The 15357-nt window shown below is 39.4% G+C and overlaps 1 protein-coding gene across 2 annotated transcripts in view; it reads left to right on the forward strand.

The window, feature by feature from the left end:
* fstl5 (follistatin-like 5) overlaps nt 1–15357 on the forward strand; it is a 195700-nt gene that overhangs the window by 143919 nt on the left and 36424 nt on the right. For both annotated transcript variants that reach the window (XM_022202159.2, XM_022202161.2), the window contains 2 exons: nt 7942–8103; nt 9265–9399. In XM_022202159.2, coding sequence (XP_022057851.1) covers nt 7942–8103; nt 9265–9399 — 297 coding nt within the window. The remainder of the gene's footprint in view (nt 1–7941; nt 8104–9264; nt 9400–15357) is intronic.

Here is a 15357-nt window from a genome sequence, read left to right on the forward strand (position 1 = left end):
TAAACCTGCTTATGCCCTTTTTTTGTTTCCTGGTTTCAGTTTTTGCAGTTTATATTTATTAAACAATCAGTGTTGAGATAGAAAATACACGCAGATAATGAGGCACAGCGCATAGCAATAGTTTTCTGGCCAGAGGAAAAACTGTGAACATATGTGGTTTTATTTTAGGGCTGCACCTAACGACGCGTCGACGAGTCGTCTCAGCATGATATGTCATCAAAAGCGGAAGTGAGCGTGCAATGCAACAGAAATTCCCTTCCGACCGGAGCGCGGAACATGGACGAAGGTCGGCGCTGCATCGTGCATGTATTATGTATGCACGATGCAGCGCGGACGTCCACGTTTAGATACAGCTGTATAGTAAACGCTGACATCCATGTTTATGATAGAACGCGGACATCCGTGCTGTTGCATTAATGCAGCTCATATATTAAAAATACTAATCTGCAGTTAACTGCTGTTAGTTGCAAACACTGTTTTTTCTGAAACCAACAACAATTATCCCAATTCTCTTGATAGTATCAGCTACGTTTGTTTTAGATGCAAATGCATACATCAATGCATGTAAGCAGTTACATACATTAAGCATTATTCTAACTCCACATTTTAATTTGTACTCAATCAAAGCTTTGCAGACCTTTCTCTTTTTTCCCCCTAATTAAATAGATTCACACTACTGGCTTTCCATATTTTAATTCTTTGATTCTGCCTTAGAGGGAAGTTAAATAATTTATGGCACTTTATCGATCTCTATCAGTTTGGACTCCAATAGCATCAATAGACGTCTACAGCAGGATGGACTTTCTCTCCTGCATTCACACTCACAGAAGGAAAGCAGTGACATGAGCTCAAATAATGGGCCTTTAACTAAGGAATGACCTTTACTGAGCTCTGTGGGGAGCCGGTGGGAACTGCAGCAACATTGATAGAACATTTCTCCTCCTACACCAGTTTCAGCCTTCTATGCTTTAATTGTAACTTACTGAGTAGCAGTCAAGGCTTCTAAGTGACAGACAACAGTCACGGTAGATAAAGTGGATATTAGCGTGAAAAACCTGTAAGAGTACAAGGTTGTGTCTACACTGCTTGCTGGATATTATCTCAGGAATGAGGTGAGATGTGAAGTGCTCCTTTGCTAAGCAGTCGTTATTAAAGGAAGAAATCAAGCGCTTATTCTCACTGATGTTCTCCTTTCATCGCAAAGACGCCGTGAGAGTTCAAACACCACAATGTGAGGTCCCATACAACATTAAAACTCTTTAAATACCAGACATCTTAGCAAATGCACTTTCAAATTCAAAAATCCTTTTAAAAGTAGACAAAGCAGTCAACACAAGGTCAAGACTTCAAAAGCCAAGAATGAATGTTAAATATCAGCTGTTGAAGTCTCTTTTTTAAATTTGTAAACATTCATCTCTTTATCAAAATTTGACACTTTTTAAATGTATTTCATTAAAATAATGCATTCCATAAATGCTTTAAATCCAACACAGTTCCATGCTTTTGCTGCTGCAGTTTTAAGGTGGAAATGCTCAGCCACGATGTTGACTGTCTTCTAGCATGTAAAGAAAATGCCATATGGACATGTCAATTACACTGGACACGCTCTTTAAGCCTATATGGACAACATGTTTTTATAATAATGCTCCGAAAAAAGGAATTTTGAACATCTGGCATCATATTTCTGGGCATATGATACGATTCGTTACACTTTTACTGTCAGTTTACACTGAAATGCATTTTGCATCCTTAAGGCCGCCTTTGTCGAAGAGGTAAACGCATAATTACTAACAGTTCATACAAAGAAAGGCTTTACGGACTTACAAACACAACATAGTCTTAACTCTCCTCTGACAACACACTGATCCTGGTTAAGCAGCAGAATGGGCTGATGTATAAAAGAGCCTTATAAGTCTAACTAAGAGATTTTAACTTTAAAGCAGAAGTTGATACTCTTGGTTTAAGACATGAGAAAATAAGTGATGCTCTTTGTGAGTGTTCAAAAGTTTGACCAAATGCATCTCTTGTACAAATACAAATGTGATGATACAGTTTGGTTTAAAGTTTCAATGATGGACTGGCAAACCAGCTGTACTGCAACACAGCACGACACTCTGAATCAGGGATTTATAAACGACAAATCAGGCTTTTTAGCTTCAAAAGGTGTAAGAAGAACTGAAATACTTATCTTCTTACATATAAAGTCTATATATCTATCACAACAACATTGTAATCCTTACAAGCGCCGACTTGTTTTATGTCTGCATTCTGAATTGTCACTGCAGCTAACAAATAATCGGAGGGACTGAAAGTAATTTCCTCTCTCTTTTTTGCATTAATAACAAGAGCATTTTTGTCACACCATTAAATTAACCACTTAGTTTACCCTGCTGCAGACCGGGGTCATCCACGGCAGTCAGCGGGGACAGAGAGGTGGAATCATTAGAGTGTTTTAAGACAAACTGATTGGGCATACTGGTGATGCAATCAGCGCTGAACAAAGTAAATAACAAAGGTGAACTAATGCAGCCTTGAGGCGCTCCTACGTCTGTTTGGAGGAGAAAGCATATTATTGCACACGCTGCACAGTATTGTATTAAATGCTAATGAGAAGTCCAGGAAAAGGGCCCTGTCATGTGTTCTAGGGTTTCTGGAAATGTTTGGAAATAATATGCACAACATGTAACTACTGCATTTTCTGTACTGAGACCTTTGTTGCGAGCACATTTGAAGGGATCCTGTAAGTCTCCAGTCGGTTTATTGAGCTTCTGAACCACATTGTTTTCCACAAATAACAAATACATCTCGTATTGGCCGATAATGATCGTACTTGTAAGGACTTTGTTTTTTGGGATATGGCTTAATAGGCGAGGATTTTAGAATACTATTTGCTTGACAATGACATTCCTGTCATCTTCCTAATAGAATCTTTGAGGTTTCTTGGCCTGAAAAACATCTTTTAGAGTTTTTTTTTATTTGATTTAAATTCTAAACAAATGAACACATTTGAATTTGTTAATTTTAATGTAGTCCATAATATTACTTCTTACTAACCCTTTGATTACTTAGAATCACTGGAAAAATCCACTCTGCTTTCTAAGTATTCCCACTTTTCATGAAAACATCATGGTGATTTTTCCCTAAAATAGTTCATTGCGTATTAACGCTGTGCTGATCTAGGGTGAATACCTGCACAGAAACCAGTTTCAGGAAACTAGGCTGGGTTATTAAAGCTTTGGCAGCCAGTGGACCCCTCCCATCACAGATGTTTGGTTGAACCGGGTCCATGAAGCCCACAGAGGTTTCAAATGCAGCTTCTGCTCTGCCTGAGCCAGTCGCTGCCATCCAGAGCAGTGATTAGCCCTGCTCTTACCTGCTCTGTAATTACACCCCTACACGACGCGCTCGCACTTTTACCGTCGCCTGTCTGACTCCTATAGTGGCGTTAGCGGCTGCGATTGTATCATGGCTCAGAGACCTTTAAAAGACAGCACCAACCAGTTCCACCGTCTGAAATCACACAGGCAATTTACCCAAAAACCGCATGAGATGAGATGTGAGCTCAATCTCACGCCATCTATTTTCTGTCGGCCTGAAGAGCATCAGAGGATATTTCTATACACTGTGTCGGCCGTAACAAAAGATCACCACCTGCCATCCTTTTCAGCACCTGTTTTCAGACACAGTTTGAAGGTTTAAAAAGCAGAAAGATGCTTGACATCTTTGAAATCCCACGTATGCATGCAAAAAGAAATCCATGCAAGCAAACTATACATGTTTTTACACACCAATTCAATGTGATTCTATTTCACCACCCAAAGAGTATTATAGCAGACTAAATTATAGCAGAAATGATGTCAAAATGTGTGGAAGTGCAGCAACACTATAACAGCATTAAAACACAAAGCAAAAAGAATATATACAAATAATTCTGAAGCAAATGACTTTCTAACTGAGATTTAAAAAGAGGAAGAAACAGCTAGTCTGCTTAAATCTAAGAATCTGACTCTAAAGGTTCGGTCTCAAAGGTCAAAGGAATTACAGATCTTATAAGAAATATTTGCCGGAGGATCTTGCACTGCGTACAGTCCCACAAGAGATTTGCATTTCAGAGGTATATAATAAAATAAATCATAAAATTTCCATACTACAACGTAGAGGTAACCAGCGTAGGTGTGTCAAAATGTGTTGTTATGTGGATTCTTTTATTGGATTGAGAGCGCGGTCTTGCTGCAGCAGTCTGGACCAGTTGGAGTTTAAATAGGCTGTAGTGGCTAAGGCAGGAATACAGCTTTATAACTCAGTATATTTGAATCTATCTGTGATGCAATTAAAGCATATCTGACAGTAATATTCAGCGGATTATTCGGTTAAACAATAATCAGCGATCTGGAAGCAGCAAGTGGCAAAACATTCAAGAATTACACTCGTGAAAATGCAGCGATAAAAATGTAAACAAATTTAGAGCCAGAAAAAACTTCATTCACATTCCTCCTTCTTTTGTGTACTTTTATACGGCAGTAGTGATGAAATGATGATTGCTTAAGAGAATGTCCTGCACTAACCTGACGTTAACTCTACCTGACCGCTGCATCACTAGATGTGATTCTTGAGGGGGAAAAAAAAACTCTCTGGAGGGTTTAATAAAGGTTTTCTGATTGAGATTTTTTCTAAATTAAAAACAAAAGGCTCGAGGATCTATTTTGTTTCAATTCCAACACACTAATTATTCCAACTTTGTGAGATTGCCTGAGAGGTTTTTATTAATGGGATGCTCGAGGGAAGCTGGTCGATCCATGCTCGTGCCATACGGCTGGTGATTAATAGGCTGTTGTTGTGTGCCAGAAACAAAGGTACGTGCCATGTTTGTCGTGACCCCGAAATCTTCACTTCACACCGACACACACATCCTGCCACTCAGCCTCTGATAAGTAAATACATCTCTAATCCAGTTCTACACTTCATATCTTAAATCTTCGACATCGCCACGGTTTATCTGTTTGATGTATTAAAGGAGATCTCTGTAAATTTACAATACGAGGCTCAATTCCGTTTTTTTCCCAAACAGATTGTCATGTCTAACTCCTTAACAACTCCGTTTAGGTGTTCTTTAATATCCTACTTTTGTTCACATTTGGGATGACATTTACTCTGAGCATAAAGAAATCTGGTTATTCATATTCCTGTCTTGATTCCAATTATCCAGGTTTTCCTTTTGTCTGCTAAAAAGCACGTTTTAAACTTCAGACATTCAGAAATTCTGCCATTACTTTCCTGACCAATTTACTCTAACAGCTGATGATCAATCAGGCTGTGTGGATTCAGCTTCTCCGTCTAATCAGTAATGGAAGAGGAGAACGATACAGTTTGTCTTCCGCTGAACTTTATCATCATTTGATGTGCGGATAACTTCAGCGGTCATGAGTTTTTTGTTCTGTCTACAAAATGATAGAAAAGAATGAAAAATGTTTCAGACAGTTTAAGTCACGGCATTATCTCTGTCGAACCAAAAGTCCAAACCCAAAAGGAATTCATGAGCAAGAAACACGACGTTCTGCCGCTATTTGGAATTATTGCTAGAAAAAGAAAGAATCAAATAGTTGCTGCTGATTTTTTTTCTCTCTATCGAGCCGACGCAAACATTCTGTATTACCAGTCCCAGTTCAATACAGCCTAGCATACCAATTTACCATCCTGCTGGCAATCAGAAGACAAATCTGATCCGGGATTTAGTCTGACCTTATGTTGGATCTACATTATTTGGTATATATGTGTACAGATTCAGTCTTAAACCTCCCAATCTGCTGGCAGACTGATCACGGCAGCCATGATAATGTCACACATGTTTGATATTTACAAGTCTGGATGCTCATGATTATCACGCTGCCTCCTGGAGCTGCAGTCGTAAACATGCTAGCCTTTAGGGCTAACATACACATCCTGATATTAAAATGACTCTCTGACTGGTCCTTCTGGCATTACAATCCTAATAATAGCCTCTAGTATGTGAGGAACCATTATTTTTCAACTCTTGTTGTGTCTGAGATTAGACAGAAGAGTATCTGTGAGGTTTCTCCTTGTATGGGGGATGCAACCCAATTTCAAAATTTGTTAAATTCTCATCATATGTTTCTCTAATGGGCAAAGCTTATCCACATTTCTGAAATCAGATATGATGCAAACATCATAACATTTCAAAAAGTCAATAGTCACCAGGGTATTAGTGTGCTTGTAAACAGGACAGGAGATTCAGATAACTTTTCCAGGATGGTAACTTCGGTTAAGTCACAGCACACATCACTTCATGTGCACACTGCTCGAAAGCTTTGTGCCTACTTAGAGCGCTGGCTTTATTGTTTGTGCTCTCAGGCAGATTGATATACGGCTGCAGCTTCGGAATCAAGCCTCCATTTTTAGCGGCATGCGTGTACGGAGCAATTTCAACAAACGAGGCACTCACAAAGTGATTTGCAGTAAATACACAACACAAAAGGAGAAAAACAAGATGGTAAAACGTGCCAAGAAAAGGGGACAGAGCTTTTGACTGTCTGTATGAGAGTTTGTGAGAGCAATAATCTTCACACAAAACATTGTCCAAGATAATTGTCTCCGTGGGCTCTATTCATTCAGCTTCGTTATTGCTGAGAGTCATCGGCATAACCGGAGTGTCTGTGTGGCTGTGATTGGTAAAGTAACCCGAGTGCCATAAGAACCCTTGTGGCCCACTGTGGACAGTGTGTTGGCAGTGAGGTTGACGTGAGCTCCAAAGCCCGGGAGTGTTGTGGTTACCAGATGGCCGTGGCAGCAATCTTCAGTCCTTTCACTCACCTGGCTGAGTAAAGACTTCCTCTAACTCAGTGCCCACAGGAAATGGTCTCTACAGCACGTCTGCCTTCTCTGCTTCTGCCAAGACTCTCGCTTCCATCCTCCGCTTGTGTCTCTGAAGTCTGTTTCAGAAAAGAGAGAGGGGAAAAATAAAAAAAAAAGAGGACACTGATTTGGGCCACAGAGGCTCAGAGGGGATTGCTCAAAACAAGATGGCGAGATAGAGAAATTTGATGTCCCCACTTAAAACTGCTGCCAGGTTGTCATCCTTATATGTGACAGGTTGTTGTGGAATGATTCACGCGTGTTTTTTACAGTCGCTCTGTAAACAGTTCATTGTTGCTGTCCAAATTTTACTCACCGTTTCAGTGAGAGAGTCTCTGGAGAGATGGTTTCGAGATTTTGTCACTGTTGTGCTATTCAGACAAGACTTCCTCCTTTAAAGGACTGTTCAAATTCATTTTTAAAAAAATATTATGTGCAGTGAGACTCTTAACAGGTTAGTACATGAATAGATATGATTAATGCATTTTTATGCTATATTGAGTTATGTTAATGTATGGTTCTTGGCAGTGCAATGTTTAGGATACTTATTGTTGTTTGTGTTTTGCTCTAGGGCAGGATAAACAAGTGAAGCTGCAGCAGGACACAATGGCACAATGTACAAAAATGTGTAAAGTCAGCTTTTGGAACACTTTGAGGACAAAAGTGACATTTACTTTGTGTTTTTTTCTTTCCTCACATATTTTGCTTTCTCTGCTTCCATCCTCTCATCTCCTCCTTGACAAAAGGTTACAGAAAATCAATGGCTACCAAGCGAAATCAATAGTGTCCGAACAGAGGTTCTCTCCTTTATTTATCTATCTGATTTGTTTGGCTTCATGGAGCACATTAACCTTATCTGAAGACATTCAGCAATGCTGCAAATACACTTGATCCTATTGATAGTGTATGCTAATGCAAACCCTTAAGTTCAGGTCTTGGCAGCTTCGCTTAAAACGTCTGGTTCAATAAGTTTGCCTAATGCTTCAAATGATACTAGTGTAAACAACCGCGTGAGACGGTGCAACTTTTATTCATTTCTCCTTCTCACCTGTCTTTTGCACCAACTTCCAGTTCCTCCAGTCATCCGAGTTTACCCAGAGAGCCAAGCCAGAGAGCCGGGTGTCACGGCCAGCCTGCGCTGCCACGCTGAGGGCATCCCCAGTCCACAGCTGGCCTGGCTGAAGAACGGCATGGACATCACCACCAAGCTGTCCAAACAGCTCACCCTGCAAGGTAGAGAGGAGACCCGAGCTCACTGATTACTGCATGCACCTGTTCTGTATTTTTATTGCCACTATTACTGACATTTTGTGATGTGCTTTATTTATTTTGTTCAAGGTCAGTCTTAATTAGTAACTAATAGGTGGAACCAATGCTCATTTGATTTCCATTTTCACTGATGCAAAAATGGAAATCTTGGTGTTCAGATCTAGAGTAACACAAACTCCAACACAGAATTTTGTTGAAATACTCTTTTTTTAATTAGTTTTACACATTTATTAAAAGACAGCGGATCAGATGGTGCTGTGGGAGGCAATGAGGTGACTGCAAATAAAAAGAGGCAACTGCTTACCAAAAACATTCATACTGATAATCTGAAACACGACACATTAAATGACTTTTAGATTCAATAACTGAATAAGCTGATAAATGGTCGATCACTGCTTCTGATATTATTTTATTTATCACTTTTACTGCTACACTTGCTCTTACAATTGCTACTATTACCACTAAATGTCACTTTTCTGCCAATGTGCGATCATGACACCTGTCACTCTTATTAATAATGCTTCTGCTCATAATAATTGACTTTGCATGCATAAAATATGTGTGTGTAAAAGACCATAGGTACATTAATGGGTGTATTTCTCATATTCTGATATCCTGGTTATTTCGTATCCGCTACAGGCCTGTTAGCGGATTGGTTGGTTAAACTTGGGTAGATGCCATTGTTTGGGTTGTTGAAACTATTCTGATGTCGTCTTGAAACTGAGACGTGACTCCAAATTATGGCATCAAGAGACTCACAATGTCAATATTGTGAACCACCGAGTGTTTTGTTCAACCTCAGCATCAAACGCTCAGAAGCAAAGTTTTCAAGTTTCTTATAATAAACAGTGAAAACAAATGCATTCCCTTTCAGGTTGTCTACAAAACCTCTAAACCAGAAACCTGTCCCACTGCTCACAGAAACACAGCGTGCACCATGTTCTTTCTTTGAACTCCTACCTTTTTGAATCCTCCCTGAAACAAACCTTTCACCCTTCTTCCTAACTTATTAGAGAACTATTATGTAATGGTAGAAAAAGATGGCAGCGTGGAAGTCACTTTTATCTCTTTCTGGAAGGCAAACTGTCTTTTTTTTGTGTCGTTTCCCTCTCTCGTTCCTCAAAGCTAATGGAAGCGAGGTGCACATCAGCAACGTGCACTTTGAAGACACCGGCGCCTACACCTGCATCGCCAGAAATGAGGCCGGCGTGGACGAGGACATCTCTTCGCTATTTGTGGAGGACTCTGCGCGCAAAACTCGTATGTATAAGTCATGATGTCAGCGTCGTTTTTTTTTTTTTTTATTATTCAAAGGAAAAATGGAGCCATCCAAATGGAGCTCTCAATCATTTATCCCGTCAGTTCTTAATAGTTTATATCCTGTGATGGGGGGGTCTGAAGGGGACGTAATAGTGATACTATCTTTACTCTCTATCTCCTGTTTTGGAAGCAGGAACAGTTGATCGTGTTTCCTTCAGGCTGCTTGGAGTTCATTTTGGTCTCTCATATTTAATCTTTCTTTGCTTTACTCAGAATACTGCTCATTTGTGCTAAAAAAAATTACACTTACTATTTCTTGCTTCTTGCAGCTTAACCTGTTTCTTATCATCATGAATTCAATATCTTTTTGTGATCAAAAGAAGGCATTTGAAGATGTCACCTTGGGTTTAAAAAGAATCCCATCATTCTTTTGACATTTGGCATCACAAATACTTTATTAATCAAAAAAAGTATTTCACAGATTAATTGATTATGAAAGCAATCATGAATGGTCGATGTAATTTTCTATCACGAATGTGTAGTAGTTGATTTTCTATTAATTCAATCATGTCTGAGTCTAAAAAATTCCAAAAAACTGAGAAAATCTGAAAAGCTTGCCCCAGCAGATGCCTTCAAAATACGTTCTTGTTATTGATATAAAATTTACATACATTTATATACATTGAGAGAAAACCCACAAATTCTCAGATGTGATGAGAAGAAACTCGTGAATGTTTGCTCTGCTTGCTTAGAAATGTAACTGATTATCAGAACTGTTGTAAATCACCGTTCCTGTCATTCGACTAATTGACTAATCATCCGCACCGTCGTTGATGTCATGCTCCACATCAGTGATTTTTAACACCGGTAATCACTGATTTGGGTGATATTCTGGGATTGATCGTCGTGTGTCGGCATGTAACTCGGTGACATCAGGTTTGTAACCTTCTTATTCATATTTGGAGGCATTTTTCAACACAAACAGTCTCCTCTTGTTCCCTCCTCGTGAGTAAAGTCACACTCGGTAATTAACTTTGACCTTCTCAGAAATGTCAGAATCTGTCTTTGGGGTCTGCGACCAGTTGTTAGCATGTTGTATCTTCCTGTGGGTAATTAGGCTTGCAAACAGTACACGCTCCAACTTTGCAGTCGGGTCACACACGTCACGCGTCCACTGTCCCACACCTCTGCCAGACCCGACGCGCTTAGATGTGATCCCTGCGGTACGACACTTCCTCCGCCGGGCCTGTCACATATCCCAAGATCATGCTCGGCTGGGTCAGAAGTCACTCCGGCGCTTTGAAGCTTTTGAAGCTCCACCGCAGGCCAAAACGGTGCTCGGAGTTAGATATGGAAGACCCTTTTTTTTGGCGTGAGCAACCCCACAGGACAGGGGTTCAAAGGGATGTCAGCCGACAGCCAGACATGGTCGCGCCGCTACATTACGAAAGAGAAAGAGAGCAAAAAAACTCCAGACTTTTCTACACATGCTGCTGTCTGTCCTGAACATCCGGCAGACTGCATGCTTGTTATTTTCCTGTGAGATTGCCTCTTTTATTCGGAACTGGTTAAGTGAGCAAATGGAAGCTGACTATCTATTTTCTCTGAATTGGCTGCCTCTGTGAGCCTGAGGCTAATGTGGGGTGTCAGCTCACAACGCCTGCAGCCCTCCACCGCTAAGCCCCTCACCTCTGCTCCTAAAAATATACACCGTGACATTTAGCTCAGCAGGGAGCCTTAGAATCCACGTCGTTGTGGAATTTTCAAATTTGTAGCTTGTTTCCATTGACAGTTAAGGTGTGCTGAAGGTATCATACTATTTTGGCATGAGTGGTTTTGTCTAAATGTTGCCACTATGTCCCAAAAAAACTCTTCAAGGATAAGGCTGGCATGACTCTGTGTTTTCATTGTCAATGAAGCCACTAATCTTTCGAGGTCGAAAACCAACTCGTTCCATTTTTCTTACAATGTAGAAACAGATGTGCAATGTAGTCCGTATTTACAGCAGCAATACTGTGTATATTAGTTTGAGGTTTTGTTACAGTGATCTTACAAAAAATGGCTATAATTCAGTGGTATAAACTATTGTCTTCATAAGCATTGAGGCAAATTATTGTTTGTAGAATCAAAGCAATGCAAATCTCAGTATTTTAACCACCATTTTTCATTGTAATATGAAGTCCTGTACCTCTAATGGAAACAGCACAAGCATGGGTAGAAGTAGAGAGAACTCAGTGATGTATTTTGTTTCGTTTTTCATTCATTTCATTCACCAAAAAGAAATACAACATAAATACAAATACAACAAAACACAGCCATCTTTCAAGAGATTCAGCAAAAACACACAGCCACACAGCAGTGCCATATTTTTTTTTTTTTTAGTAATGAAGCTTCTAGAGGTATCTTTAAAATAAAAATGGACTTGGAATTTTCAATTTTATCATCTAGATTGTTCCACAGACTGACTCCTTGAATTGAGATACATCAATTATTATACAAGTATGTTGTGATGTGTGACCTTAAATCATAAAGACTAACTAAACAAAAAGACAGGTTACTTTCTTTAACGTTTCAAAGACAGACATGAGAGTACTGTATTGTTCAGATTTACAAATGCAATTAGAATGGTTGCTAAATTCCAAGCCGTACATCTAAACAGGTCAACCTAATGTAAGTAGTTGATGAATACTTCAGATATGGTATGATCATGTTCTCCCTGGATCCATCATAATTTGGTTTGTTACATTCATCCAGTTTGCTACTGTAATTTACTTTGCAGATTGTGATTTTCCAAATTTAACATTTGGAATATTTTTCTTGCTTTTTTGGGGAGGAATGACACACCTCCAGTTTTGATCACAGGTGGTTTCCTTTCTCTGGGGATTTGCTCGAGTTGTCTCGTGTCGCTTTGAAATCCTCATATCAAAGAGTTGACGCTCAGGCTTCTTTTACAGACGAAAAATTTTGCTAATTGGTGTCAACTTTAATATAACTCACCACTGCTGCTGCACAAAGGTACAAACACCTTTGTTTTAGTTATTTCACATTTCAGACATTTGTAGAACATAATGGATACAGTTTCATTCTAGCAAACACTGAAGTCGTTAATACAGTGCAATCAAAACAAGAAACTTTTTATGGCAACATCCTCTTCTGTTTCGCACCGAAATCACAAAAGGTCTGGGATGAGAGCGGGACAGAAAGAGAACCACGGGATTGTTCAGCTTTACAAGTGTAATTAGTTTAATGGTCTCAGAAGGTCACGTCAAGTCAAACGTATTCCGAAAGTGCTTTTAACGCGGTTCCATCGCAGAGTACTTTACGGCTAACAACTGTGTGCGTGTCACACAGAAAGTAGATGGTAAACTATTAAACTAATTGTGTCCACTAAGTGTGTTGACTTTCCAGCTTGGAGAGAAATGCTCACAAATGTCAAATATTTAAACATTTATTCTTATTTATGTGTTAGAAAGCGCCACATTTACTCACCGATAACTGATAAAATCAACTTGAGCTATTAGATTAGTATTTCTTATGCCAGATAACAGATCATTTTATTCAAGTTCAGGCCTGTTTGTGGCTGAGCAGCTGCTAATAGAAGAAAGTGACACAAACAAAGAGAAAACTCATTAAGTCTGCAGGAGGGCTGCGGGTTTGAGTTTTGACCCTCTCTTGTCGTTTGCATTATCTTGGTATTTGATGATCCACTACAGATGGACAGATTTTCCTATTGGGCTCTCTAATAAGGAGGTGGCCCGTGATATTTTCTTGGAAAGCTGCCAGCTGTTGCCAATAAACCAGCGTTTAAGGGCAGAACAGAGCGACTGGGAGAGTCTGAGCTGCTCGTGTGCATTGTTGTGCTCAGCGTTCACACAACAAACTTAATCAGGCACAACAAGTGTCAGTTTGCTCCGCAGCTGCTTTTACCTGAGCGGTTGTCTTAGCGGGTATTAAAATGTTTAACAAGCAGCTGTTATGACAAAGATATTGCCACGGATTTGCACTGGATTCATTACGCAAACTGATGAATCACAGGGATGAATGTTGAGAGCATGCACAGCTTTTAAAGCTGTTGAATGTCTGTGTACATCGTCTCCAACCCTAGCACCTTATTTCACCACAATTTTGAACATTTCAATTCTGTATGATAAAACTTTCATAGAAATCTGTGTAGCTGTTAGTTAACACAGTTACTTAAGTACTTTATTAGTCGAATCCACAGCTGTGCACATTAATAAACCAGAGTTGGCCAAGAAACTATTTTTTTATCTGTAGTTTCGGGACAGATCTTACAAAGTCAACCTAAAAACAGATTATAGGAGTTGAGATCATTTATAGGCATCATGCAGAGCAATAATAAAAAATAGAAAGCAGTAGTAAAAAATTTAAAATGATGATTCATTTAAAAAGATGATTCACTAATCCACATCTGTTTTTTTTCTATGAGCTTGAATAAAGAAAACCATGTATCTTTTTTATCGTGGCCTTTTTTAACATTTAACAAACAGAATCAGATACAATCAAAAGAAACCTTCCAACAACCATGACCCTTAAGCCCAAGAGAAAAACACACAACATATCACGTTCTCCAATTACAAATAAATTCCATAATAAATTGAAGGAAATAATGAAAAAACAGAATGAATATAATACATTACAAATCCAGTTTATGTTTCTATATTTCAAGAAAGTGGTTCCCAGATATCATAACCTTTTATTTAATTATGTATTCATCAATTAATGGAATACCAGCTAATATCATTCAACAGGCATATTTCTTATGCAGCTAACCCAAGTAAAGATTTTGTTCCAGCTCCCTCTGTTTATTTCATTTCTACTTCTGTTCTACAAACACTGTCTCACAGCTGTGAACAATCTCTATGCATACTTATATCTTTTTCTTAAGTAAAGTACAGTCAACCTTTGGCAACACAGTCTGCTGCTTTTCCCATTATTTTCACCAGCCGAGCAACATTAGCGCTTAGACAAGCTGGCTAGACTTGACACCCAGACACCTGTTCTGCACATCGACCTTCTGTCTCGCTCCCAAACATCTTCTGCTTTGTCTCACTGTCTCCTATCTGAGCCTCAGTGGCTGGTGGCCTCTCACTGACCTTCATCTTCATCAACACCCTGCCAGTCTCACTAGTACATGAAATCTGGCACCAACTTTCATCTGAGAGCATCTCACCAGTCCGGCAGTCGATGCAAACTCCCTCCCTCTCCTTGCAGTAACTGTAAAATAGCAGCGAGAGCGAGAGTGAGTCACATACGCAGCACAGTTCAGCCCCGTCTTCAGCCAGGTCCACATAAGGAAAGCTATCACAAGCAGCGTTCACCTGAATGATGACTAGTGCTACTGTCAGCGACAAATTTTCACGCCAACTCTGTAGTTGATTTCAGGGTCAAACTGATATACTTTTCAAAAAATATCTAAACATAATAGTTTAAAGGAAACAAACCAATGATTTCTCAGTGTGTTGCTCTGTGTTTCACATGGGCAGCGGATCATTTTAGCTTCTTCAGAGTAAAAGTGTGTGATAAAATATATCAAAAACCCTAATAATATAATAAGGCTCAGGATAGCGTTGCTTTTTGCAAACCTGCATGTGTGGACATGCAGCTGCAGACTCAACAGCATTGTTGCTACTGCAAATGTACCTGCATTCTCCGAGTGTATTTGCAGATTACGGAACCTCCACCATGCAGCAGATAAAGGGTAAAATGTTTTTGGTCATTTCTTAGGGAGTATTCGTAGTGATTCAGATGAAAGTAACTTAATGACCTGAGTCTCTTTGACTTAAGTTGTAAAATGATTGTGAAGTTGCTGGGGGAAGGTCCTCATCCATCCTTTTGGAGGTGGCTAATACTGTTTTCTACTAAAGCGCTTAGAATCCACAAAGACACACTCTCAAGGAATATCTAAACATTTTCTAATTTTAACTTTTTTTTTTTTTT

The sequence above is a fragment of the Acanthochromis polyacanthus genome, chromosome 10, assembly GCF_021347895.1.
Source record: "Acanthochromis polyacanthus isolate Apoly-LR-REF ecotype Palm Island chromosome 10, KAUST_Apoly_ChrSc, whole genome shotgun sequence".
NCBI lineage: Eukaryota > Metazoa > Chordata > Actinopteri > Pomacentridae > Acanthochromis > Acanthochromis polyacanthus.